This window comes from Neolamprologus multifasciatus, chromosome 17 (assembly GCF_963576455.1).
Source record: "Neolamprologus multifasciatus chromosome 17, fNeoMul1.2, whole genome shotgun sequence".
NCBI classification, from domain to species: Eukaryota; Metazoa; Chordata; class Actinopteri; order Cichliformes; family Cichlidae; genus Neolamprologus; species Neolamprologus multifasciatus.
The window spans coordinates 22,606,442-22,631,337 of NC_140455.1; the positions used below are offsets into that span (position 1 = coordinate 22,606,442).

The 24,896-nt window shown below is 40.3% G+C and overlaps 2 protein-coding genes across 3 annotated transcripts in view; one reads left to right on the forward strand and one right to left on the reverse strand.

Annotated features, from left to right (window-relative positions):
- Nucleotides 1-22,651, forward strand: part of LOC146499381 (liprin-beta-1-like) — a 34,898-nt gene extending 12,247 nt beyond the window's left edge. For both annotated transcript variants that reach the window (XM_085138906.1, XM_085138907.1), the window contains exons 3-25: nt 863-1,068; nt 2,378-2,458; nt 3,416-3,529; nt 3,668-3,778; nt 5,817-5,909; nt 6,582-6,699; nt 7,962-8,023; nt 8,111-8,177; nt 8,714-8,832; nt 9,044-9,117; nt 9,912-9,966; nt 10,260-10,413; nt 11,188-11,323; nt 11,404-11,526; nt 11,754-11,904; nt 12,116-12,227; nt 12,302-12,390; nt 12,533-12,655; nt 12,749-12,874; nt 13,602-13,790; nt 14,527-14,685; nt 14,776-14,841; nt 14,930-22,651. In XM_085138906.1, coding sequence (XP_084995032.1) covers nt 863-1,068; nt 2,378-2,458; nt 3,416-3,529; nt 3,668-3,778; nt 5,817-5,909; nt 6,582-6,699; nt 7,962-8,023; nt 8,111-8,177; nt 8,714-8,832; nt 9,044-9,117; nt 9,912-9,966; nt 10,260-10,413; nt 11,188-11,323; nt 11,404-11,526; nt 11,754-11,904; nt 12,116-12,227; nt 12,302-12,390; nt 12,533-12,655; nt 12,749-12,874; nt 13,602-13,790; nt 14,527-14,685; nt 14,776-14,841; nt 14,930-15,022 — 2,621 coding nt within the window. In that variant the 3' untranslated portion in view covers nt 15,023-22,651. The remainder of the gene's footprint in view (nt 1-862; nt 1,069-2,377; nt 2,459-3,415; nt 3,530-3,667; nt 3,779-5,816; nt 5,910-6,581; nt 6,700-7,961; nt 8,024-8,110; nt 8,178-8,713; nt 8,833-9,043; nt 9,118-9,911; nt 9,967-10,259; nt 10,414-11,187; nt 11,324-11,403; nt 11,527-11,753; nt 11,905-12,115; nt 12,228-12,301; nt 12,391-12,532; nt 12,656-12,748; nt 12,875-13,601; nt 13,791-14,526; nt 14,686-14,775; nt 14,842-14,929) is intronic.
- On the reverse strand, nt 16,542-24,343 carry cyb5r3 (cytochrome b5 reductase 3). The gene is made up of 9 exons (XM_085138912.1): nt 24,000-24,343; nt 23,573-23,698; nt 23,381-23,453; nt 21,871-21,977; nt 21,648-21,777; nt 21,488-21,571; nt 20,265-20,350; nt 20,037-20,136; nt 16,542-17,309 (listed from the first exon to the last, which is right to left on the reverse strand). Exons 1-9 carry the CDS (start codon nt 24,018-24,020, stop codon nt 17,137-17,139), a joined length of 900 nt encoding a protein of 299 aa, XP_084995038.1. The 5' UTR covers nt 24,021-24,343; the 3' UTR covers nt 16,542-17,136.
- Between the last annotated feature and the right edge of the window lie 553 nt (nt 24,344-24,896).

Consider the following 24,896-nt stretch of genomic DNA (forward strand, 5'->3'; position numbering starts at 1 on the left):
TAATTTCTGTTAAAATTTTGACAAGATAAGAAGTTAATTGAGATGAAAAATGAATAATTTACATAATTGTTTTCCAAAACTGCTCCTATGTTTTACCTTTTAGCACACTTCACGCCTCTAATTCACTCCGTGCCAGTCACCTCACTAAACTTCTTTTCTTTTTTTTTTTTTTTAAAATAATTCAATTTCATGGAATTAATGAAAAGACAAGGATTTTTTTTCTTGAACTTTAATATATCATTTTTTTCCAAATCATATTCTTAATGACAAAATAATCATTAGCATAATTGAATACCCCTGTTCTGTACATATGCTCTTGTGAAAATTCATTATAGAAGTTTTGTTTAATCTTATTACATCATAGAAAGAGAACTGATACATGAGAAATGTGCACAGCTGTGCAGCAATTAATTTAAAGCAGTTAAAAGGAGCTTTAGTTTGTTTATACACCACAAGTTAAATCTTCTTTATATTCTTTTTACCGCTGACCTGGAGTTCTTGCCATTTAGTGAATGCAACAAAATGCAAAGTCCATAACTCATATTAAATAATATTTTGCACTGTACATACTGTAACAAAGATTATCAACCCCAAAACAAGCTATATAAATGCTGTAATCTAGTTTGATGTATTTGGTGTTTACAGACTGATATGTTGGTGACTGTTTATAGGAATCAATGCAGTAACAAAGGCAATAGCAGTTTTTAATGATTGAAACAAAATAATTGGAATATGCAGCTGTATGAAAGTATGAGTGCACAAGCTATTCATCATGATTCCACCACTCCTGCAGATCAAAGACAAATGTAGATTTCATAACAACCTTTATATGTATCTAAATCCTCCCCCTGCACTTCGCCAGGCTCCAAGGCCATGGACTACTCCAATGGGCTGTTTGACTGCCAGTCTCCCACATCGCCTTTCCTCGGTGGCCTTCGGGTCCTTCACTTGCTGGAGGATTTGCGGGCAGCACTGGAGCTGATGGATAATGATGAGAGGGACAACCTGCGGTGTCAGATTCCTGATTCCACTGCAGAGGGTCTGGCGGAGTGGCTGCACGGACGAATGGTAAAAAGACCCCGTGTAGGGTTCTCTCTAGATTTCTTTGTCTGGTCTTTTAGGTTTAAGTGTGATCGAAAAGTGTCATGAATTTCTAATGAAGACGTCTCCTTGCACACCTCTGGACCCCCGTCAGTGTGATTGCTGTTTTTAGATCACTGAGTGGACCCCTTGTTGCTCCATGAGGTTTATGAAGTTATGTCATAGATTGAGGTGATGGACGTCGTATCTTTGGTTCCATACATAGACACATAGTTGGTTCACTGCCTCTGTCAAAGACCAGAGGGCATGACTCAGGTCAAAGGCATGCTTTATAATTGTATTTTTTTTTTTTTAACATATAGAGTTCTGCTGTAAGTCTAAGGGAGGTCACTCCCTTTTTTGGCCACTACAATCTCTTGTTCGCTACAAGCCCTACTAGCCAGGTTTGTCTTCCTGTGACTTTGTCCTGATCTCTGAAGTTCCAACTTGCATCACTAGATATGCAAGTGCTCAGATTAGGAGTTTTAAAAGACTGCATCCAGCATACATCTTTGGTCACACCTTGCAGTTACATTTGGGAGCAATAAAGGTTATATATGCCCCTTGAAGAGACTTTTTCATCATCTGTCTCAATTGCATCTTAACCTGTTGAGGTCATTTTGAGTTTATTGCTTTTTTGTTGGATCCATTTGCTCCTAGTTTTGCATCAAATGCAGTTGATTCACCTGAGGATTACATGTGGATAAGTATGAGGAAATGAAAATCTGCTCTTTTCTTGCTTTCCTGAGCAGAGAGAGAGTCTGCCTTTACTGTGACTTTGTTTATACTAGAAGTAATGTTTTGACAGGGTGTGTGAATGATGGAGTTTCTATAGGAGCCTCCCTGCAAATAGTTTCCATCATAAAAACTCATGCTGACTCGGTGTAAGGCTCATGTTTTTCTTCCTTCGCTCCCTCGTCTCTCCATTTGTGATATTTGAGAAAAGTTTGCTTTTCATTCAATTCTGAAATCACTTTCATGTGAGAACACTGATGACCGTCACATTTTCTTTCTTTAAATGCATATCAATTCATTCCTTCAAGGGAAAACCATGTGACTGTGAGTTATGTTTATACAAGAAAACAGTATTTAGTTTATCCATGTAGCTCAGAGCTGTGTATTTCAGTTTGCTTCTCCCAGGCAGATTTACATTTCAACATAATTTATATACCATCTCCCGATTTTATGAGCTCTTATTTTTAAAGAAACATTAACTTAAAGCCTTGTTTATCTTCCATTGCAAATGCAGCTGTTTGCTCAAACAATACAGATCCCCTTGTATCATCTCTTATTTCAGACCAACGTCCACAGCTCCGAAGCAGTCTACCAAGAGCGTCTGTCACGACTTGAGAGTGACAAAGAGTGTCTCATTCTTCAGGTGCGTGAGCAAAGCTCTCTGTCACGGCTGCAAAACAGCCGAGCAATTTGTCTTGAATGTGCAATTAAGTGTTATTGTGCACTTATTAGCACTTGTGTTATTAGTGGGATCAAAGATGTGCTTTCAGTTCTTTTTGTAAGATTGCAGCATGTTGCCAACATTAAACAAGAGATTTGGAACAAATTATTATTTCTCCATTCTTATTTTAAGCCACAGTTTCACCGCATGTGCACTAAAAATTGCTTCTTTTGTGAATTCATAAACTCGGTTCTGTTAGTACAGGCCCAAATATGTCTATTTTTTTTCTCCAATAGTTGTACCCTTTATTTTAACTGTTAGGCAAATCTGTGCAGGCATTTGAGACTGTTTACATAAAATACACTTTGTGGCATCTACATTAATGCTAGAGGAGGTCTCAAATAAAATGACACTGTGTCTTTGAGGGATGTTCATAGAACAAAATCAAGATCGAATATGTGACATGAAAGTTCAACAGTCTACTTTGGCAGAAAGTGTTAAATTGAAAACGCCTTAATCAAGTGCTCATGATTGTGACTCACTTGAAATCCATCCATGGATGATATTTGATATTAGAGCCGATTACATTTCAGAGCTTTTTCTTGGCCAGACAGATAGTTATGAGTCAAAGAAGTTGCCAAGTTCATTAAACAAATAGTTGTTTTCTTTTGTTTTTTGTGTGATTTATCAGTTAGTAGTCAGATTTGGTTACCTTTTAGACAGAGCCAGCTGTTCCTCCCCCAATTTCCAGCCTCGGTGTTGAGCGAAACTCTCTGCCTGCTGGATGTAGTTACATATTTTCCACACAGAGACACATGCGAACAGTGTTGACCACCACACTGACTCTCTGCAAGAAAGTACTTAAGCATATTCCCCCAAAATGTCAAACTAATGTCTCTGTGCTTTAAAGGTCATAAAACATGTCTCACTATTGTCTAGGTAAGCGTTTTAACAGACCAGGTGGAGGTGCAAGGTGAAAAGATTCGAGATCTAGACAGCTGTCTTGAGCAACATCGCGAGAAACTCAATGCTACTGAGCAGCTTCTTCAGCAGGTAAGGGCTCTTTCTATACTCGCATTGAACGCCAGTTGACTGTGGTTTGAGATAGCTGAGACCACCCATTTTGAAACTTTCTTCTTTCCTGGTAATATGTTAGTGCAGCCTTTACTGCATGTGAATGTTGCTCCACAGGAGCTTTTGAACCGGACAGCACTGGAGACCCAGAAGCTGGAGCTTATGACCGAGGTGTCCAGCCTGAAGCTGAAGCTATCTACTGTGGAGAGAGATCACAGAGGCAATGAGGTAGAGCACCTTCCTCGAAATGTAGGCTGTAAAAAGAAGCACGCATTCTAATTCTCAGATGCACCTGCACCTCGTCTAATGTGCCATGCGACTCTGAATCCTGGCAGCCACCGACTTATTGTTTTAAAGTCACAAAGGTCGGCCTCACTCGGCTGGACTGAGATCTGTCATGTGGTGCAACGTGAACTTCTTTAAGGGTTACAGAAGATATTTAAACAGTCCTTGTGCTCCAGCAGCTGTTTCCTGCCAAAATAACCCCCACCCACCCATACCCCCTTTCTCCACTCTCACAGGCTAAAAAGCTTTCCATATACCGTGCTCGGAAGCTGGGATATATTATGTGTACTTTCCACGCAGTAAAAGGATATAAATTTTTCCCCCCATTTTGGTGCCGTTTAGCTTCAAATGAAAACCCTGATTGGCCGTCTTGTCTGTCCTAGTTTTCATGACCTTATAATGTTACCTTGAGCAGCTTTTTGACACACTCAAAATCTCACTTCATATTATCAAACCAAACAAACCTATTCTTTCTAACGAGAAAAGTTTGTGTCAAGCATTATGATGATTTGATTAAAACATATCTAAAGGGGAACTCCTTTTCTTTTTCTTTGGGCTCCGTAACACCAGGCAAGTGTAAATGATTAGTAAAAATTTAGATTTATATTGATATATTCTGTAACACTATTAGTCAGTATTTGCCAGGCCTATTTTCCTTATAAACATTCAGAATCAAAATGAGTCCAGTTAATTTTCTGTGCACTCCTTTTGTTACAGTGTAAATGGCAACCAATAGCAGCGAATTCTTTCAGACACTATATGCCAAGAATAACAGAGAACAGTACAGCAACACATACTCCAAACAAGTGCTGAGAGTGTGCAAACCTCCTCCAAGAAAATTTACTGTCTGGGCAGTATCTGCTTTTAAGGCAATGGTATTGTATTTTGTATATATTCATTTGAGCCTACTTTAAGAAGTTTGTAGTACAGTAAAAATCAGACAAGGGTAGCATGACAGATGTTTGCTTTGACTACACTAACATTATGCAGCAGCAGGTAATGTATAATGGGTATTAGTGTGCAGTGTGAGAAGACCTTCAATTCATTCAAACTTCAAGCTAACATGTTTACAAACAGAATGATGACACGTATGCGCGCAAACGCTACCAAAACCAATAACCTTCTTGTACATCAACATGATGAAAATGCTAAAACAATAGCCACACAAAATGTAGAATATCTTAATGTTTGAAGTTGTGACACAAATACAGAAATCACTGTTTGTATGTTCTTCTCTCTCACCCTGCTGTTCATCGCATCCACTTTAAATTTGGGAGGTGCGTTGGTGGAGACTTGAGGAAGTGCAGCAGCGAGTTTCAGTTTGTCAGTTTCAGGTCTTTCAAAGGAAGTTCATGATATTAATCGATTCCTTAAGTTTAACCGTCACAGCCAAGTACCAAATCTTGTTTAGGGGGCATCTGTAAATTGTTGGTACAACAAAATAAACTTGGTTCTACTTTGTCCGAACAGGCTTTGCGCTGTTATACTTTTCATGATATTAGCTGAGTGAGACTGTTTTAAAGTCACATTTTCTCTGAAATCCCAAACCCTGTTCTAAATACAAATGAAGATGATATAAACAAGAAGCAATCAAATATTTTCTGTGTACCAAAAACAGTCCTCCTTGAAGAATGAAGGGTTTACAATCACAAAAAAAGTAAATACCCATTGCATTTAAAGTCAGTTTCCCAGGCCTCCTACACTGTTGCTGATTGGGATAAAAGGAGTTTCACATTAATTAACCGTGACCCTTCCCTTAAGTCTAGGATTTGTCTCCATGTGTAGACTGAGCTCCTCATATTCCCTCCTGAGAGACATCAGTCTGAAAATAATGTTGATGCCTTTGGCAAGAATGTTCCTTCTGCTGAAGAAGGGGAGAAAAAAAACAGACATCTCTCCCACGCACAGTCTCCACGAAGCTCTCCAGTTCATATTTGTATCAGAGTTTAGCGGTTAATGGGAGTTCTGTTTTCCTCCCCAGGGCTTGTACCAGGAAGTGACGGACCTGCGGTTCAGGGTGACTGATATAGAGAATGAAAGAGTGCAGTGTGAGAAGAAACTCAAAGCTACCAAAGTGAGTGTCTGTAGTTCACATCCATTCAGCAAACGGCTTTGTAATTGACCATAACCGGAGATCTGAATATGTCTTAATCTTTTGAAATGCATCATTACATGTTTAAATCCTTCTGATTTTCCCCGTGACATTTTTCTCTGTTTATTCTTCCTTTCCACCCCTCTTCTATTTGGCTTCCGCTCTTTATTTCTTCTGTTATGTTAACATCTTACTGCAACATGTTAATCTGTCAACCTGTCAAGCGTCCAAAGTGGAACACTGGTCGGTTCACTGGACTTGAGGTGAAGGTTTAATCTCCAGCCCCCCTTTTTTCTTTTTTTCTTTTCTCCTTTCTTGCTAACCAATCTAGCAGCGATTCGTATTGTTGGAAGCAATGTTATGCAGACAGCCAGTGGCACCCACCTGTTAAGCAAAGTGAATGCACTCCTAATAACTCATGATCTATAGCAAGCTAAATCACATTTTAATTGCATGCAGCTCTCAGGCAACATTTTTGAAACAATTTGTTGCTTAAGAGTTACCCTAAAGTTGCTGTGCCTCTAATAATTTAACTTAAGCATTCCACTTAAGCATACCTTTCTTTCCAGATTGTTTAATGCATTAGATGCTTTTCTCTGCTTCCTAGTATTAAATGCTGCAGATAAATTATGGCTTTGTCAACCCTCATTATAGGAGGACCTGCAGCTTCTGCAGAGGCAGCTGGAGGAGCGAGAGTTGGAGCTGAGGAAGTTGAAGGATGAGGGCAGACTGAAGGTGGAGAGCCACAACAGAGCTGAGGGGGCAGAAAGAGGTGGGAGCCGTTTTTAATAACTGTCATGTTCTATTTCATGCACGTCAGTTCCAAAATTGGCTTGAGGATTAGAAAAATAGACATTTTCCATTCCAGCAACACTATATCCACCTTCAGAAGCCTTACCAGATAAATATCACACAGCTTTTGTCTGGATTTCTCCATTACTTTTTTTATTTTATTTTAAGTATCTTACATTTCACAGACAATCTGAGGTAATTTGAACCTGATTTTCGTTTTTTAACTCCCTATCTGTCTGTACGGTCCATACCAAACACATCACTATCTTACTCCTTCCACCCCCACAATTGACCTTATCTTATCCACTCTGATGGAGGAATGTTGTGCTTCTGTCATGCTGGCCTGCCTGTAAACATGTTCTGTGCAGTAAAATCTAAAGACAGGAAGGCTTTTGTTTTGTCTTCAGCCATCTCAGCATAGGGGCACAACAAATCCATCAGAAGTTAGAAATGAAGCAGACTAGAAAAATAAATGAGGAACTCAGTTAACGTGCAATTGGGAAACTTGCAGAGAGTAAATGTGCATGCTGCTGACTTCGCTGGCACAAGATTCAAGGCGAAGGTGATTTGATGAGCAACAGGCTTTTCTTAAGTTGAGACATTTAAGTGGAGTCTCACACACAGAGCTTGAACTCTTCAGGGCAGTAGGACAAACAGTGAAGACGCCAGAGTTTCACCCTAAAAAGTTATTAATGGTGTTTTAAATGGTTTGTTTGCCCAGCACAGGCTAGAAGTCTCACATACTGTAATTTTAAGTGGTGCCTCTGGCCAGCCCAACATTTGCCCTCCAAACCAGATTTGACACAACCTCGCCCGAGGGAATAATCCTGCTCTCGAGCTGCTAGATCTGCCTGTTTTGCTGTTCTTTGTGTCTGTGGGTCAGCAGCCGCACTACGCTGGTGTGGCTGCTGGTGGTGAAGAATGCAAGAAATTATACAACATATCAGCCTGTGCACATTTTTTAGGAGTTCATTAGGTTTGGATTACATTATCAAGTGGCTGGGGGGTACATTTAATTGTGTGGTGTTTCTTGAAAAAAACAGACACAGACCCTGTGTTAATCTGTAGCAATAACTAAATCAAGAGTTCATTGCAAGCTGAAACAAGAGCCCTTCTGACCAGTACACTGTGCCCCAGTGGCTTCATTATTTCTGGTTTCTGTTGGCTGCTTTCAGAGCCCGCAGGAGCTGATGTTTAAATGTTCACAAGTATAAAGCATCTTTTTTCTTCTTCTTTCTCCAGATACTGAAATGTTGAAGGTGAAGAGGGTTTTAGAGTCGCTGACGTCAGAGAACGATGAGAAGGTAGTGTGCAGTGCGTCAGCAGCTCAGCAGCAGCTTTAACTCACTTCGAGTCATCATTGCAATGACATAATGTGTGTCTGTCTCCAGGAACGAAGGATTAAAGAGCTGGAGGAGTCCCTTAAAAAGTGCAAAAAGGTGCAGGAGCTGGTCAGAGGTCAGAAAATCTAACGTCGTAAATTTCAAATGTACTCACATTGATATTTACAGTTTTGTTGTTAAAACTACTTCTGCACTGAGTCAAAGCTGGATTTAAAACATATTTTTAGCTCCTTTTGGTTCTTAAAGTGTTCAAAATAAACATGTAAAACACCCAATTCTCCATTTTAAGAGAGACAGTTTTTGACCCCCAAAACCTGCTGGCGGTAGAAAAAGGCATCTTCTCTTTTGAATAGTAATTGCTAAAAAACTCTGGTGTACTTCACAAAGCTTCCTTTCGGTTTCTATCCATGATTATTTTCCTAGAGCTGCAGGACTTTGTGTTGCCGTTACAAATACATTTTCTCTCACTGTCAAAGTATGTGTAACTCAAGTAAGTGAAAAAAGCACCCCAAAACTGCCCATTTGACTCTAATTTTATCCACAGTGTTGGAATGCTTTTAACACTGCCAATGAACTTTGAAAAGGTAAGACTGATGTTGGTGGGTTTGTGCTTTATGGTGTCCCCACTGACTGCCCTGACTGCTCTCTCAGAGAAGCTGAATGAAGATGACTACCACGATATCCCAGATGATCCCTCGGTCTCTGCAGCCATGGAGGTTGATCAGGTCACTGTGGAGTTGGAGGGGGAGGCAGGAAGGAGCTTGGGCGAGGTAAACACAACCTCTATCAAAACAGTTCTGACACAGGATGAACCCCAGACTGTGGACTTCCTTTATAAAAACTCAGTTTTGGCCTCCCACTCTGAAATTGTTTCTGCCAGTAATTCAGAGCTTTGGTTCTTGCTGTTCTGTTTGTTGATGTCGGTGTATGCTCTGCTTTAGGAAAGTGTTTTTGCTTCATTATGCTTTTCTGTTGTCTCAGTCTGTTCCATGCATAGCGGTGCTCTCTGAAATGAACGAACTGGACAGAGAGCGACAGCTTCAGGCAGCTGGAAGGTAAAACTCAAGCTTCCACATCTGATTGCTGTAATTAAAAGACATCGTTCTTTTTCTGCTTTATTTAGTTTCACGGGTCAAATGAAGTAATTTACATTTTACTTCTAGGTGATGTCTGGGAACTCTAACCTTTCTGTAATCAGCGAAAGATCAGCTTGAATAAATTTAGATTGTCTAAAGGTGGTGTGTTGGCGATGCTGTTTGCTTTTAGGGACGCAAAGTGTATAAGTTAAGTGTTTGCTGTTGTCGCTGAAATTATTCAGTCATTTGAATCAGTTTCTTTCATCCCTGCGTTAGACCTCGGTGTGATTAGACTTTTGAGGTTAGTAAAGGTTATTATGGCTGTGTTGGGAATCTGAGGCTACACAGGTTTCCCTACCAGTAACAAAAATAAAGGTGAAATTTGTACCGCACAGCATTAACAACAGGACTGAGTAGAGTCGAGAAGATTTGTGCCAACATAAAAGGTCTAATCAAGGGACTGATGTGAAAACGCCTGTGTGGGTGTACTTTGAGTGAGCAAAGGCTTTAAGCAGAACAATTTTTAGGTACATTGCATTTAAACGACTCGGTCAAACAATTGCTGCTAATTGCTGGTTAGCAGAATAGTAATTTAATGCATTGTACTGCACAAATTTCATTTTATTCCCTTTCTTTTGGTTGATTTTTCTTTTTAACACTTTAATTTTAATTATGTAATATTACTTCTACTTGATGTTAAGAACATTTCTAGATTATTAAACCATTTTTTTAGCCTGTGCTTGAGGCCTGAATTCTCATTGTTGTGATTTCAGTACCTTAGACGTCCCAGAGCCAAGCAGCTCAGCTGGAACCAGCAGCACTGATCAAGTAAGACAAGGCTATCTCTGATGTGCTCTGGCTGATTATACTGTTATACTTGTTAGAATTGTTCTTTCTATAATAATATATTCTATTGTTATATCAAAAATAGTCATTACTATTTAATTTTTTGAACATTTTGTACTAATTAGTAGAGTAGATCCTCCTTGTTATGAATGATTAGGACCAGTCACAGAGTCCTCTGTGTAAGCTTGTCCTCCTCTGACACCTAGTGGTGCTTTTTCCCCTGTTATTTGTACTTTAATTCTTCTGTCTATATTTTTTTTTTTTCCTCCTCATAGGGCCTAAATAAAACAGGACCTAGTTCTTCTTCTCCAACAAAAGGAAACGCCACAAGCGAGGGGAATTTTGGTACTAAGAAAGCCCGTGCTTCATTTGGCCGGGGTTTCTTCAAACTACGTGGAGGCAAGCAGACGGGCAGCGCCCCGAACCTCGGTGAGCTTTGCCATCTTGTAGAAGGCATTTGATATTTTTTTCCCCTGTATTTGTTTATGTGTGTTTTTATTTTATTACTTATGTTCATGTTTCCTTCATGGCTCTGTAAATTGTGAAGATCGCACCCGGAGTGCCAGTGCACCTGTGTTAGGTACAGTGAAGCAGAGTGGCTTTTTGGCCTGCAGCATGGCAGCTCTGGGTGAGACGGCTGGATGCACTGAAGCCAGCACTGAAAACATGTAAACATTTATCTTACATGAATCCTTGTCATGCTGGTCTTTCATAGAAACACTCTCCTAAAAAATGAGTGTTTCCCAACTTTTTTGTTGCTGTTGTTCATGACATCTTATGTTTATGAGTTTATAAATATAATTGTTTTCTCTTTCACTGTTTCAATATTTATATCTCAAAGATCTGAAGAGATAAAACCAGACTGAGTTGCAAGAAAAGTTGGAAACCACTAATTAAAAGCTATTCTTACTTCTTACTCTGACGTGTTTCTATCAAAGATATCACAAAAACATCCAGTTGTCTTTTATCCACGACATTAAACCATCTGCAATTATGCCGTTTTTAGTGTTTTTCCAGGTTAAATTTCTTTTGCATTACTTCTTTGTAAATGAGTAGATGTTTGCATGTGTGATGCTTCTCCAGTTTGTGTTGTTTTCGTCCTGTTTGAATCCAGAGATCTCTGGAATCTCTGTGCTCATGGTGGTGGGTCATCCATGCTTGCTCCAGCTTGTATGGTCTCACATGTGTAACTGACTTTCACAGCTGAGACGGCGCACAAAGGCACAGAGCACCTCGACTTGGCCGGTGCTCCTCCACGGAAATCCCACGATAAATCGCCTCCAACGTCTTCGCCCGAAACCAAAAAGAAGTCCAAAGGGTTCAAGAGATTCTTTGGCAGGTAACACTCAGCGATGCGTCGTCAGTGTTTGAGCTGGAGGAAATGTATCTTTGATCATTTCTAACGTAATTGCGATGCAGGTTAAAGAGGAGCCACTCTACCTCCTTCAACCTTGATGATGCAGCCGAGATGGAGTTCAGAAGGGGTGGAGTCAGAGCTACAGCCGGCCCCAGACTCGGCTGGTCACGCGACACCAAACAAATGTAGGCGTTCAAAAACCGTTTTAGAACATCTTAATTATAAAATAAGTAAAATGTTCCATCCATCCATCTTCATCCGCTTTATCCGGGGCTGGGTCGCGGGGGCAGCAGCCTAAATGTTATTTTATTAATTATTAACTGCTGCATGTAAGGGCAAAACTACAAAGTGTTTTTCCCATTTGAGGGTTTTAAGAATGCTGTTTATTGATGTTTGTCCTCTCTCCTCTCAGTGCTGTTGATCTTCCTTTCTCACGGTGGAGCAAAGAGGAAGTTTGTGCGTGGCTTCATGAGCAGGGCCTCGGGTTTTATGTCGCGCAGGGTCAGAGCTGGATCAAATCAGGACAAACGTTAATGCAAGCATCACAGCATGACTTAGAGAAGGTAACGGTGACAGCAGTAGAAACATGTTGTCTATGTATACATCTTCATATCTTCTTTTTTTATCTTTATACTTTTAGTGCTTATAAACCAATATATATATTTTAAAGAATAAATGAAGAAACAAGTCTGTAATTATGCCACTTCATGTGAATTACACGATTTGCTAAGTTTCTACTAAAACAGGCAGAATAAACGTCACACTATGTTTCAGGAGCTGGGCATGAAGCACCCTCTGCACAGGAAGAAGCTGCAGCTGGCCCTGCAGGCTGTCGGATCAGAAGAAGAAGATCTGAAGGGCAAACTAGACCACAACTGGGTGACGAGTGAGTGCCGTCGTCTCACGGCCCGCACGTATCATCTCCATTAGCTTTGATTCAAACAGGCTGTTTGTTTTCAGGATGGCTGGATGACATTGGTCTCCCGCAGTACAAAAGTCACTTTGATGAGGCTCGAATTGATGGACGCACGCTGCACTACATGACAGTGGTGAGCTCCATCAGAGCTTTTAGATTTACTCTTATTAAAAAGTTCAAAAATAGCTGTTCTTTCATATTCTGTCTGATTTTTGTGTGAATAAGTCATTCGACAGGTGACGTGTGTAGGTGGTAACTCTTTATTGTTATCCCAGGAGGACCTGCTGTCTCTGAAGGTTGGCAGTGTTCTCCATCACCTCAGCATCAAGAGGGCCATCCAGGTCCTCCGCCTCAACTATTACGACCCCAACTGTCTCAGACGCCGTCCCTCTGATGAGGTATCACGCAGAAGTCCCAACCCGACCTTCTCTTTTGCTTTAAACCCGTGATTTTTAAAATTTAATTATTAATTTTATTCCCTCGTCGTCCAGAGCAACGTCACACCAGCAGAGATCTCGCAGTGGACCAACCACAGAGTGATGGAGTGGCTCCGCTCCGTGGACCTGGCGGAATATGCCCCCAACCTGAGGGGGAGTGGTGTTCACGGAGGGCTGATGGTGAGCATTATATACACAAAAATAAACACAGGAGACAGAATAAACTGTGGAAACTGCAAATTAGAGGTCACAAAATGTAACAGAGACTGCAAAGAGCTGAAAAAGCAGTGCCTTCATCAGGTTTGAATAAGCTGTTCCACCTAAGATCATTTTTCCTCCAGTCACTGGTGCTGCATATTTCTTTTATATAATCACACTAAATGGAGCCAGCTTTGGTGCTCAGTGTGCAGAAAATGCATTCAAAGAAACTTGGCAGCAGTTATAAAAAGGTTACTGGGGAAAAGAACCCACAAACCTAAATATGAGCAGTTTCATGTAGGAACTATTTTCTTTCTAGTATCTAACAACCGACAAACTAAAAGGAAACGCTTACAGCTCAGCTGATAAATGTTTAGATGCCTTCAGTCTCATTAGTTTGTGCATTTCATCGCAGGAGAATTGATTCTTTCTTGTGATATACTTTGCATAACTGCATCAGAAAACAATTCCTATACAAGACTACTCAAAGCAAAGGGAAATACATAATTGAGGTGAACTGTCTTTAAAGCAACTGCGATCATTTACATGTCAGGCTGTCTGTTTATTACTTCACTAGCAAAGAGCACACGGTGAACTGCCTACATTTGTGACTTTAAGCTTCTGTCTTCTCTGCTGCTCTGCGTCATTCATACATACATTTTTATTTTTTTGACCTTGCACCGCGATCTTTCATCTGCCTGTTCTGAAGGTGTTGGAGCCTCGATTCAATGTGGAAGCACTTGCCCTTCTGCTCAACATTCCTCCCAACAAAACCCTGCTGAGACGCCACCTGGCCACCCATTTCCACCTGCTCATTGGCTCCGAAGCGCAGCGGCTCAAACAGGACTGTCTGGAAAACCCAGACTACACTGTCCTCACAGCAACCGCCAAGGTCAAGGTAACTGCACGCTGTTTCACAACGAACCTTCCCTGCTGCAGAGAGGAACTTATCATTATTGCAGACTCTAAACAGATCAGCGGTACCAAAACTGGAAAACCAAAAGTAAAAAAGTAAACCTAGCAAAAAAAAAAAAGCCTCTCAATTCTTACAGATCTGAACTTCTGTGTGTTTTCACCTCTTTGGGCAGCAGGCTGGATTTAAAGCATGGATGGTGAAACTGAAGCTTGTCAATCACAGAGTAGCCACGCCCTAAAGCATAACATGCTTTGTCTTTTTTATGTTCATATAAGATGTGAAACTTGCAATTAAGAGCATGATCATAAATCAAATAAGCAATACTTTCATCTCTTTTATATTAATCTCCTGCATACGGTCGGCAAACCTTTTAAAAGAGAAGCATCTAAATGAAAGTAAATAAGCTCTGTTCCCATAAATATCAAAGCGTTAAGCCCAGTAGAGTTTCCCAACACTAATAATACTTTTAAATAAAGTAGCTGTTTGTCAGGACATGAATGAGTCTGTCTGCTACTTGGAAGGTTGGCAGTTCAATCCTCAGCTCCTCTAGCCTGAAGAATACTTGGGCAAGATGCTGAACCCTGAGTTCTCCCTGATGCATTTATTGGAGTGTGAATGTTAAATGTGATGTGTGTGTGAATGAGGCTTGTAGTAAATACAGCAAACACTCAAGTTACGAGCTGGCCATCTGCTAATTGTGTCCTTTATCCTCCTTCAGCCGAGGCGCTTGTCGTTTGGAGGTTTTGGCACTCTGAGGAAGAAACGTCAGGACGACGGTGAGGAGTACGTGTGCCCCATGAATGTGGAAATGCCAAAAAACAGCAGCTTCCAGACTAGCGCCCGGATCTACGAGGATAACCTTGAGCACCTGGAACAGGTACACACTCTCCCAGTTACACTTATTTGTAACACAATAAATTTGTTTTGTTTTTAAGTGGATTTGAGTTGATTCTGTCACTTTTCACAGATGGAGGACTCTGAAGGAACCGTCAGACAGATAGGAGCCTTTTCTGAGGGAATCAACAATCTGACGGTGAGAAGCTGACCTGCTCCGGTGTGATCACACAGAACACGCTGTCCATCGACTACACTGAACGCTGTTCTGTGCTCCTGTGTTTCAGAGCATGCTGAAGGATGACGTGTTTTTCCGGGAAGTGTCGGCGTGCCCTCCAGAGTATGATCCCTCAGAAATGCACAATAACTCAAACATCTGATATTGCTGCAGAGCTCCGCAAGCTTCATGGAAAAAGAACGAACTGTGCCAACTTCATTCTGTGGTCCATCTCTCTCCGCCGCTGATCAGCTTTTGTAAGAGAACATGTCAGACTAACAATATTTCCATCTTTCACATGTACACACCTATATTTATTGAAGCTGTCCAAAATGTAACATGTGAACTGAAAATGCAAAGTGTTCTCAAATTAACATACCTCTTTATGAATTTTGTCACTCATGCCTTTGTTTTTCAGTATTCGGTGATTTTAAACTTTGTGTTTCAGCCTGTATTTGAAAGGGCTTGTCTTCAGTTGTGTTCACTGATTCTGTTTCTGAGAAGTGCTTACATTCAAGGTTATGATTTTATTTGAACACATGTTAAAATTGATGCCTCACAGAAATCGAGTGAGGCAGGGCGAGCAGCATCTTTGTGTGTGGTGCTCACAGAATTGCATTTTGACCCAATCCTCATTTGTATCCAGGCTCGCTGGGGCACCACTTCTGGACAAAGTGCTGTGGCTATTTTTGGGGGTTAACATTTTACTGTGAGCACCACCTCACAACACAACAGAACCGATAAAGCTACTAGTATCTATAGATGTTAAGCTATGTGCTTACACTATCAGTGAGAAGCGTGAGGGCACTGTTATGCTACAACCTGTGATATATAGACTGGGAACGGGGGAACATGCACACCTGGCTCAAGGAAATCACTGTTCACCACTAAACTAGTAGGGATGGTCTTTTAAAAACAAAAAACAAAAAAAAAAACATTAATATCAAATGGTCTTCTCAGTCTTAATATATATTTCCCCTCATTTTCCCAGCAGAAGCTAATATTTAAACCAAAAGGGGAAGAAGCACACCTAAAAACATTAATGACTGAGAGATTAGATGTTACTGTCAAATGGGAGAAATTCAGAAAGCGAAAGATGACTTTAGATAAAGTGAGTAAGCATCAAAGACTACTCGAATAGTTCCTGGAGACCAATATGTTTTAGCCAGTGTATGCCTATGCCTACTAGCTTAGTAAAGAAGGACATTCTTTAAAAAAAATAAATAAATTACTGCTTATTTTTGTTTGCGCACAGTTTAAATAAAGATATCATGTGAGTTGGGGAGCCAGCTGCTTCCTCTTGTTTACAGTCTAAGCTAATCAGCTGACTGGCTGACTGGAGTGTCACATTAACCGTACACACACACGAGTGTGTTTCCCTGAAGTGTCCAGCTCTTCTGTTTCAGATACAGTTTAATGCAGCCTGCAGGAAGGCTGGATATTCAACTCGATTAACATCCGATCCCTGCCTCAATGCAGACTGCAGTCTTTCCTTTGTTCTTAAAAGAAAATGGACAAATCGGTTCATACATACCAATTGTGGTTTTATTCTGTTTTTAAAATGTTTTGTTAATAAATGCATTTCTTTTTCCCTGCAGAAAGTGTCTTCACTTAATCATGGTAGAAGCTAAAATCCACTTGTGACCAACATGATTCAGAAACGATGATCAAAACACCAATAGTTCAACAGCATTGTCGCTTTATGATCCATAAACACAAGCAGCCACTTTTTCCACACTTTCAGAAAACAAATCAGCAACCACGCTGCGTTTGACAAATCACAACGGAGCAAATACTGACGTCTTGCGTGACAACAGATAAGCAACAGGTATAGACTTGTAACACGTTCCCAACATTCTATTATTCTGTATTGAAGCGAGTGATCATAATTCTTGTGGCGTGCATTCAATAAAATCTTTGCAGGTGTTTAAGGCACTCAGAAAAAACAGCCAGTAAACCTCGAGTCTTCTAGTAAAACCAAAGCGAAAGCGCCTCATTTTCAAGCCAAACATCCGGAAACTTCATATCCTGTCATAAAATCCTTATTTCACATCCCATTTCCCCCTACACATTCAACTTCCTACCAAACATACAAGAATTGGTCCAAGCTGTGATTCTCTTGCATGATAAATATCATCGCATATTCTGTCATATTTAAATATAGTGCAATACCCACTGTAGATATGACAGCTTTAATGCTTTCAGGGTAAGGAAAAAAAAAAAGATACAACTGGATACCCTTAAATATCCAAATGATGACTCCTGGATGGACGATGTCTAAAACGTGAACCTGCGGCTGTCAGCATGGCCGACTTTATCCAGGTTAGGGTTGCAGGCAAACTGGATCATCGGTGGAGGTCCGCACATCAGGATGAGGGTCTCGTTGCTTGGAGGCGGCAGGTGTTCCCTCACCATGTCTTCACTGATGAAGCCTTTGCTGTACTCCCAGTCTGAAAGACAGAAAGGCCCGAGGTTAAAATGCTGCTCAGAATTAAAGGGTGCAAAGTGGGGCATTTCCAGTGTTCAGCAGTGACACCTACTGGTGACCATCTATAAGAGCAACTTTATCTGTCATATCATTACAGCCTGTACAAGCCACCACTCAGGCATACATTCAGCTACAGTAACAACTGTGGTTACTGTGCTTGGTTCTTAAAAGTCAAACATGACCAGTGTCTAAGCAGATATTTACTTTAGGCTACGTTCACACTGCAGGTCTTAATGCTCAATTCCGATTTTTTTGATCAAATCCGATTTTGTCTGCTTGTTCACACTACAAATAAAATGTGACAGCAAACGCGCTCTAGTGTGAACGCTCAAAGCGGCCTGCATGCGCAAAGGAAGACGTCACACACAACGCGCTCTGTTTAGACCCAGAGCAAACAATATTGTTTGACTGATGGCCCTTAATATAAAGACTTCGGACTTTACGTTTCCCAATTTTTGCTTTAAGTTATTTTGTTATTTACATAATAATGTAGATAACCTAATAATTATTGCTGTTTTAGAGGAGCAGTGCTTCAAAGGATAGTTGCAGATTTCTGTCAGAATCTGCAGATTATACAGTACAAATAAAATGTTTACGTTTCTCCAACGTTGTCTTCCCAACAGTTTCACTATCTACACTGGATGGCCAGGAAGCTTTCGCGATATCTTCTCCAGCGCTGATAATTGGCGTCTGTCTTGTGTCAGTGACGTAAAAGACGGATTTAATGCGACATGACCATTCAAACAGCAGTCGCTTTCTAAAACATCAGATATGTATCGGATTCAGTACCACATACGAAAGGGACCCAGATCGGATTTGAAAATATCGGATTTGTGCCGTTCACACTGTCGCACCATGATCAGATATGGGTCGCATAGGGTCAAAAAAATCGGATTTGATGCGCTTTCGCCTGCAGTGTGAACGTAGCCTTAGATGGCATTATGCTGGCCTCCAGTAACACCATGAGGAGTTTAAGTCATTTTTGATCAGGTTAGGTCCTTCAGCATGCACATTAAACATATATAAAGGACTGCCTTAATTCATTTGTGCAATATTACTACAATTAAAAACATCGTCTCAGAGTGATTATGGAAAAAAAAAAAAAAAAAGGCTGGACTATTGTAATTCATTATTATCAGGGGTTTTTTTTAAAGATGAAAAGCTGGATGCAGTGAGTACTAGCTAGGAGTAGAAGGACAGCTCCCTGTTTAATTTAGGATTTAAAATCCTTCTCCTCATACAAGGTCCTGAAGCCTGATAGAACCTTATTAATCCTAACAGAGCTGCTCTCAGACTGCAGGCTTACAGTTTCTAAAACTCTTAAAGTTTCTAAAAGTTCACACACTCTACTTTTAAGAATAGTCTTAAAACTTCGATCAAGCTTATAGTTACAGCTGGATCAGGTGACCCTTAACCTTCCCTTAGTTATGCTGCTGTAGCCTTAAGCTGCTGGGGAGTTTCCCATGATGCACTGAGCATCATGTGGTTCTTCACCTCAACTCTTTTCACTCCCAGTGAGTTTATACACCACTACTGTGTTTAATCATTAAACTCTAACTCTCTCTCTCTCATAGCTGGCCTTTTTTCCTGCTAATCGTGTATTTTGAACCATTATCAAAAATGAACCTATATTTTACCAGGATATTAAAAATGTAATCTTTTTGGTGCAAAATCAGCAATAATTATCCTTTTTTTCTATTGCGAGTTACATTCCTGTAAGCCTGAGATTTTCCTTAATCCAGAAAATTCAATTAATAACATCACTGATTATAAAACGAATCAATATTTGTATAATCATGTTTCAATCTATAGATTAGTGGTTAACACATTCACAGGTAGGGCTGCATGCTTGTTTTCAGTTCTGATGTTTGACTCTGCTGAACAAAACTACTAGCTTGATCATTTCTCACATTAAAACCACGTACTGGACATTTTTTTTGTTGTTGTCGTTTTAAATGAAAGTGATTCTTATCCAGCAATGACACTCAACTTCCTGGTGATAACAAATACGTGATCCTTCACTATGACCAAAGAACACTGAACAATTCTGATGCATAACCACAAATGAACCAGCAAACCTCTCGGCCTCGTTGTGGCCACTCACCCGATGAAATTTGCCCTCAGTGATGCTAGTGACCTTTTTCCGTATTTAGCCTGCGGTGATAACGGTGTATGAACTGTGATCGATTGGCCAAATTGAGTTTTTATATCAGAAGTTAAAAACTAGACCGCAACAATTCAAAGAACGAAGAAATAAATTCAATCTGTTTTTGCACATTAATGTAGAAGTTTTGAAATTTAGGATGCATAAGAAGTACATAAAAAGTTTAAAATTTGACTTTAGCCTGCTGCGTCACATTTTGAGAACGTGCAAGAGTACTAATACTTCATAGATGCTCTCACATTGCAAGACATAATAGTCATTTTCATATGCAATTAACTTTCTAAGATTACCTGACAGGTGTAAGAAAGAATGTAAACAGTCTGTCTTCAACCTGCCAATACAAATACAAACATATGTAATATCATGTAATATCATGGACTGTGCTAGTGGGCGATTACTGCAGCTAATAGACCAACCCCTCGTGTAAACCGGGGTAATGAGAAGATGTGTACAAAAACTGGAAATAGTTCCTGTCTGAAATAGTTAAAGTTCACATGTGAAGGTGGTTACTGTTGGAGGACTCACTTTCAGGTGCTCTGTCGACGGTGAACCACAGCTTGAACCGGTCCGGGTGGCTGACCTGAATATCTTCCAGCTCCGGTCGCAGAAGGATGTCTTTCTCAGTCTGAACACGGGAAGAGACGACATTTTTAAACTACTGTGTGAACACAAATTTACACTCCAGGTCAAATGTTATCACATAGTAAATATCCTCCTGACTGCAAACATTAGATTGTGGTTCATAAAACTCACCTGGTTGGCAAACAGCAGGTGACACACCGTTTTGTCATCAGGATCTTTCATTATTGCTGTGATGATCTGCAGCATGGGAGTGATGCCTGTAATAACACCCAGCACTGGCTCAGGTTACATTAACAGAGCTCCTTTAAACACAAGGCTGTATGTGTGCAGACATCCATGTGTGCTTTGGTCACAGTCGGACCTCCAAGTTCGATTAAATGAAATGTTTATAAAAGCATAACTTTAGTTAGAATTTATACAAATTTACCAAACCTAAACCTCTCCAACGCAATTAAATTCAGGCTTATTTATCAACTTAAAGAATAAAAGATACTTAAAAGGCACTTCTTACTTTAAAGTAAAGACCCTACAGTGTGTAACACCTGTGTGGATGATGAGCAAACAGCCCAAATAAACTTTGGAACAAATAGAGCACAGAGGAAGGGGAAAAAATGTCAACGTATTTAGAAAGGGTTGTGAAAATGGCTTTTATAACCTTTAATGCTAGATTACATATCAGCATCTCCCAGGTCAGTGTTTGCACATTAGTCTAACATGTCTCTGGTTGGAGACTAGCAGAAGACAAATCTATTCTGGGTTGCATAAAAAAAATAGGCGGAAAAATAAAACAATAACCAAATATGTGGAACTGTCTGCTGTGGCAGTAAGGGAGCAGACCAAAGAACGCTAAATTAATATCTTAGAGATTTCTGTGGCACCAAATTCAATCCATACAAACGCTGTTTTCTCAGTCGAGCACTGCTGGCACTGAGGTGAGCAGTGAGTCAGACCACTTTACTTAACATCGGGTTATGACTTCACTGATGCAGTGGAAACTTTGGCTCAAACACTTATCACATCTGACATTCATACTCCCCCAATTACCTTAATAGTTATTATTTCATTACTGTGGCTCCAATGCAGCTGCCTCGCTCTCTCTGTAGTCAGCACTCTCTGTGGTGGTCAATGCTCTGACCACTCTGTAGTATCTGGTTGCATGAGTAACACCTACACAGCTTATAATATCTACAGAAACTGTCCACATGTCCAAATAACACTTTGTTGAATGATTTGTGTTGGAGTTTTGTCAAAATTTAGACATCAAGACTCCAGCTTCAACTAATGATAAACGCCTTTATTACTAATAAGCAGCATCAGCCCTAAAAACAAACACCACCTGAGTCAAACAAATGAAAAAAACCATCCCCGGTCCTGACACTGAACAGCTTCCTCACCTGTGCCTCCAGCGATCATGCCCAAATGCTTGGCAGTCTTCATCTCAGCTGGGGACTTTTTATCAGGCTGAATGGCAAAAACACCTGCAGATGCAAAGTGAGAGTATTAAACCAAGCTGATAAAGCTGATTCACCTGCTGTGTTCAGTTATGCTGCTCACCTTTGCCCTTGTAAACGAGTAAGCCGCTGGGTCCTCTGAAGTCAATCGTGTCGTCGATCCTGAGGCTCTCCAAGTACTGACTCATCTTCCCGCCCTCTGGGAATTTTGGATTAACATCTTTAAAGTAAATCTGAAACAAATGAAGGAATTCATGTGAAACAATCAACACCTTCATATATAAAAACTAAAATGCACATGGAAACAACCTTCCTTAAATCTTTACCTTCACCACCAGGTCCACAAAACCTTTGTCGTCATCGCTGGACACTGGTGTGTACGGACGGACGACAAGCTTCCCGTCTATCTTTGCCGAGAGATAGATGTGCTGCCCTGAAGACGAAAACAAACATTGCTTACCATCAACGTCACCAATTTCATACTATGTGACTCAAACAATGATAATTCAGCATTACAGCAAGTATTTCCTGCTTTAAAGGCTCTGTAACTGTGAGAGGGGATATCTCTAATAGACCTCAGGATTGTGATGTCACCAATGCAATGCATTATGGGACTGAGGTTCATGCAACTCCAAGTAACACCTCAGACACACAGTAGTCACCGTGGATACCTCTGACCGGCATCGATGCAGAACAAAGGCACTACAAGCTCCTGCACCTGCTGCAGCACTATAACATGAAGTGCTGTAACAAAACATTGAGCAGTAATAAAAGACATGAAACTGCTTCACATCTGAACGACTTATTTTTAACATTCTCATCACAGTTTAGTCCAGCTACAAAACAAAGCATGCAGGGTTGTTATTACAGTGCAATTATAAATGTCAAATAAAAAGGTATGCTTTATAACATTTAAATGTGTTCAACACAACGTTGAAAAAGAGAAAATATTTCAGAACAGTATTAAATATGAACTCAAATCAATTGTATAGAGTGTCTTTAACCTCCTAAGACCTGAACTCTTCCATGGCATGCATTGTTAATTTCGCTTTGATATTTGGGAATTTTGGGACCCGATGAATGTAAAAACAAAGAATCACCGGATTTTTTTTTAAAAAAAATTTACCCTATTTTTGTTTCTAAGAAAATTGAGAGCCACATATAAAGACATTCGTTTTAAATTTTGATACAGAGGCAGTATAATGTCCTCGTAAGTGGAAATCAGGCCCTTGTAGAGGAAAATTTAGTATTTTGGTCTAGACAACCCAAAATGTGATGTCCACATAATTGGATGCCAGGTCCTAGGTTAAGGGTAAGTGATGCATGTGTCACAGAGCCATGGCTCAGCAGCTGAGAGAGCATGACAGAGTCCAACAAGTCTGAATGTGAGCTTGAAGCCATGCACAATTCTTAAGTTGTCTGAGGTTTAGGCGCTCACCACAAACAGCTTTTTTAACAAAACACTAGGCAACTTGAGAAACTGTACCTCCTAAAAATAAAGTGACAGTTTGTGCTCACATATCAGCCCCTTCTAATAACACTGCTTTGCCTTTTCGTTTACATTCAGTTTGTATCACAGGTGGTTTAGGTGTCTTCCTCCTTATTACCTGCTGGCATCTAACTACATTTCGGTTTGTCATGAACAACTACCCAGAATGCATTGCCATTCCCTATCTCCAAATAGGCACTACATCAGCTGTTTAAACCGTCTGTTTACCAGGGGTGGCCAATCAGAAGAAAACTAGCTTAAACAGAGAAGGAAATGAGCTAGAACAGATTTTGAAATATGCAGTCAAACCTCCGGCAGTGATGATATGCGTGAGTGCGCACACTTACCAATAGGGAGACCAAGGACGTGTTTAGGGGATGGCAGTGCAAAGCGGAACTTTCTTGTGTCATGGCTGACAATCTTTAAAACAAAAAAAAAACAAAAACAAGAAACAGCAGTGAGCGTGGACGCATCTGCTGCGTATGCAGACAAGTTTCATTCTGCAAGCACTCAAGAGTGTGCAGCGTTTGAGTGGTTACCTCTTTATCTATCAGGCGCAATGCATACTTAATGTTGGGGTCCTCTAAGGTGATGGCAGGTCTCTTCTTTGGGAACAGCAGCCTGAAGATGAGGTTGATGATGCTGTCAAAGCCACTTCGGATCAGCTGCGATAAAAGGTTAAAAGTGGGAGAATGACTCAGACCACCAACTCCTAGCATTAGCTACCAGCTGTCTGAGTACCCTGCGGGGCGTTGCCTGGATTAAGTCGGGTTTTTGTTTTTTTGTTTAACACAGACAGCAACAGGGAGAAGTGAGTCATGAAGATTCCTGTGGGCAGGCCCGAAACAGCGCTCAGGATAACTTAGCTGGGGAAAAACTGAATGTTAGCGAATATTAGCCGAGCTAATGCATGCAAATTAGCTGGCGTAAAAGCACCCTGATAATTTTCCATTGATGTATACTCACGCCCCTGATGTAGGAGAGCATTTTCAGGCCGGGAGGACAAATACAAAATACTTTGTCAGTATAGCGCGCACACCCCAAACGAGTTCAAGGCAAATAATTGTGACGGAGGTCCAAGCTGTCAAGTAAGGCTGTCGAGTCAGCCAGGAAGGATAAATACATCCGGTTTTAGTTTTCAAAAACAAAATTCCGTTTATATGAAAATTAAACCCAGTAGGCTAATTATAAAATGAATGGTGGATATAAATATTTTGGTGCACTTCTATGTGTATTTGAAGCTGTTTTATGTCAATTTTGTCGAGATTTGGACTGAATAAACGTACAGTAAGCATGAAAACACTCAGCTTCCGGTAATACAACGGGCTAATGTTCACTAACTTATCAAAGCCGAACCTCACACGTCACTTCCACGTAAAAGACATGTATTTTCACAATAAAACGCTGAAACGATAGATAAAGCATTAACCTGCGCACATTTTTTCTAAGCAAAAAGAGAAGCTAGAAGAGAAAAACAAAACAAAACGCAAAACAAGATAATAGCACCCGAAGGAGACTAATCAGAATTAAAAAGTGTGGCTTTTGGTCATACGGCAGCAAAATGAGTTTAATTTGATTGTTTAGTTAAACACAGAAACACAAATGACGACTTTATTATTATCCTAGTTTATGTATGCAAAATGGATATTAACCCAAACCTAGTGAAACTGGTTAAACTTAACTAAATAAATATAAAACCGAAAGCAGAATACAAAACTTTCATAACTCTGCTATGTAGATCTCACTTCCTTTTTTTCTGTTGTTCGCGTTTCATGTAATACAGTTATATCAGGTGCTTATCTGTATTGTGCATCTGTTTATTTCCTTCTGTAGCCGTCACACTTGACTTAATCTTATAGTGAG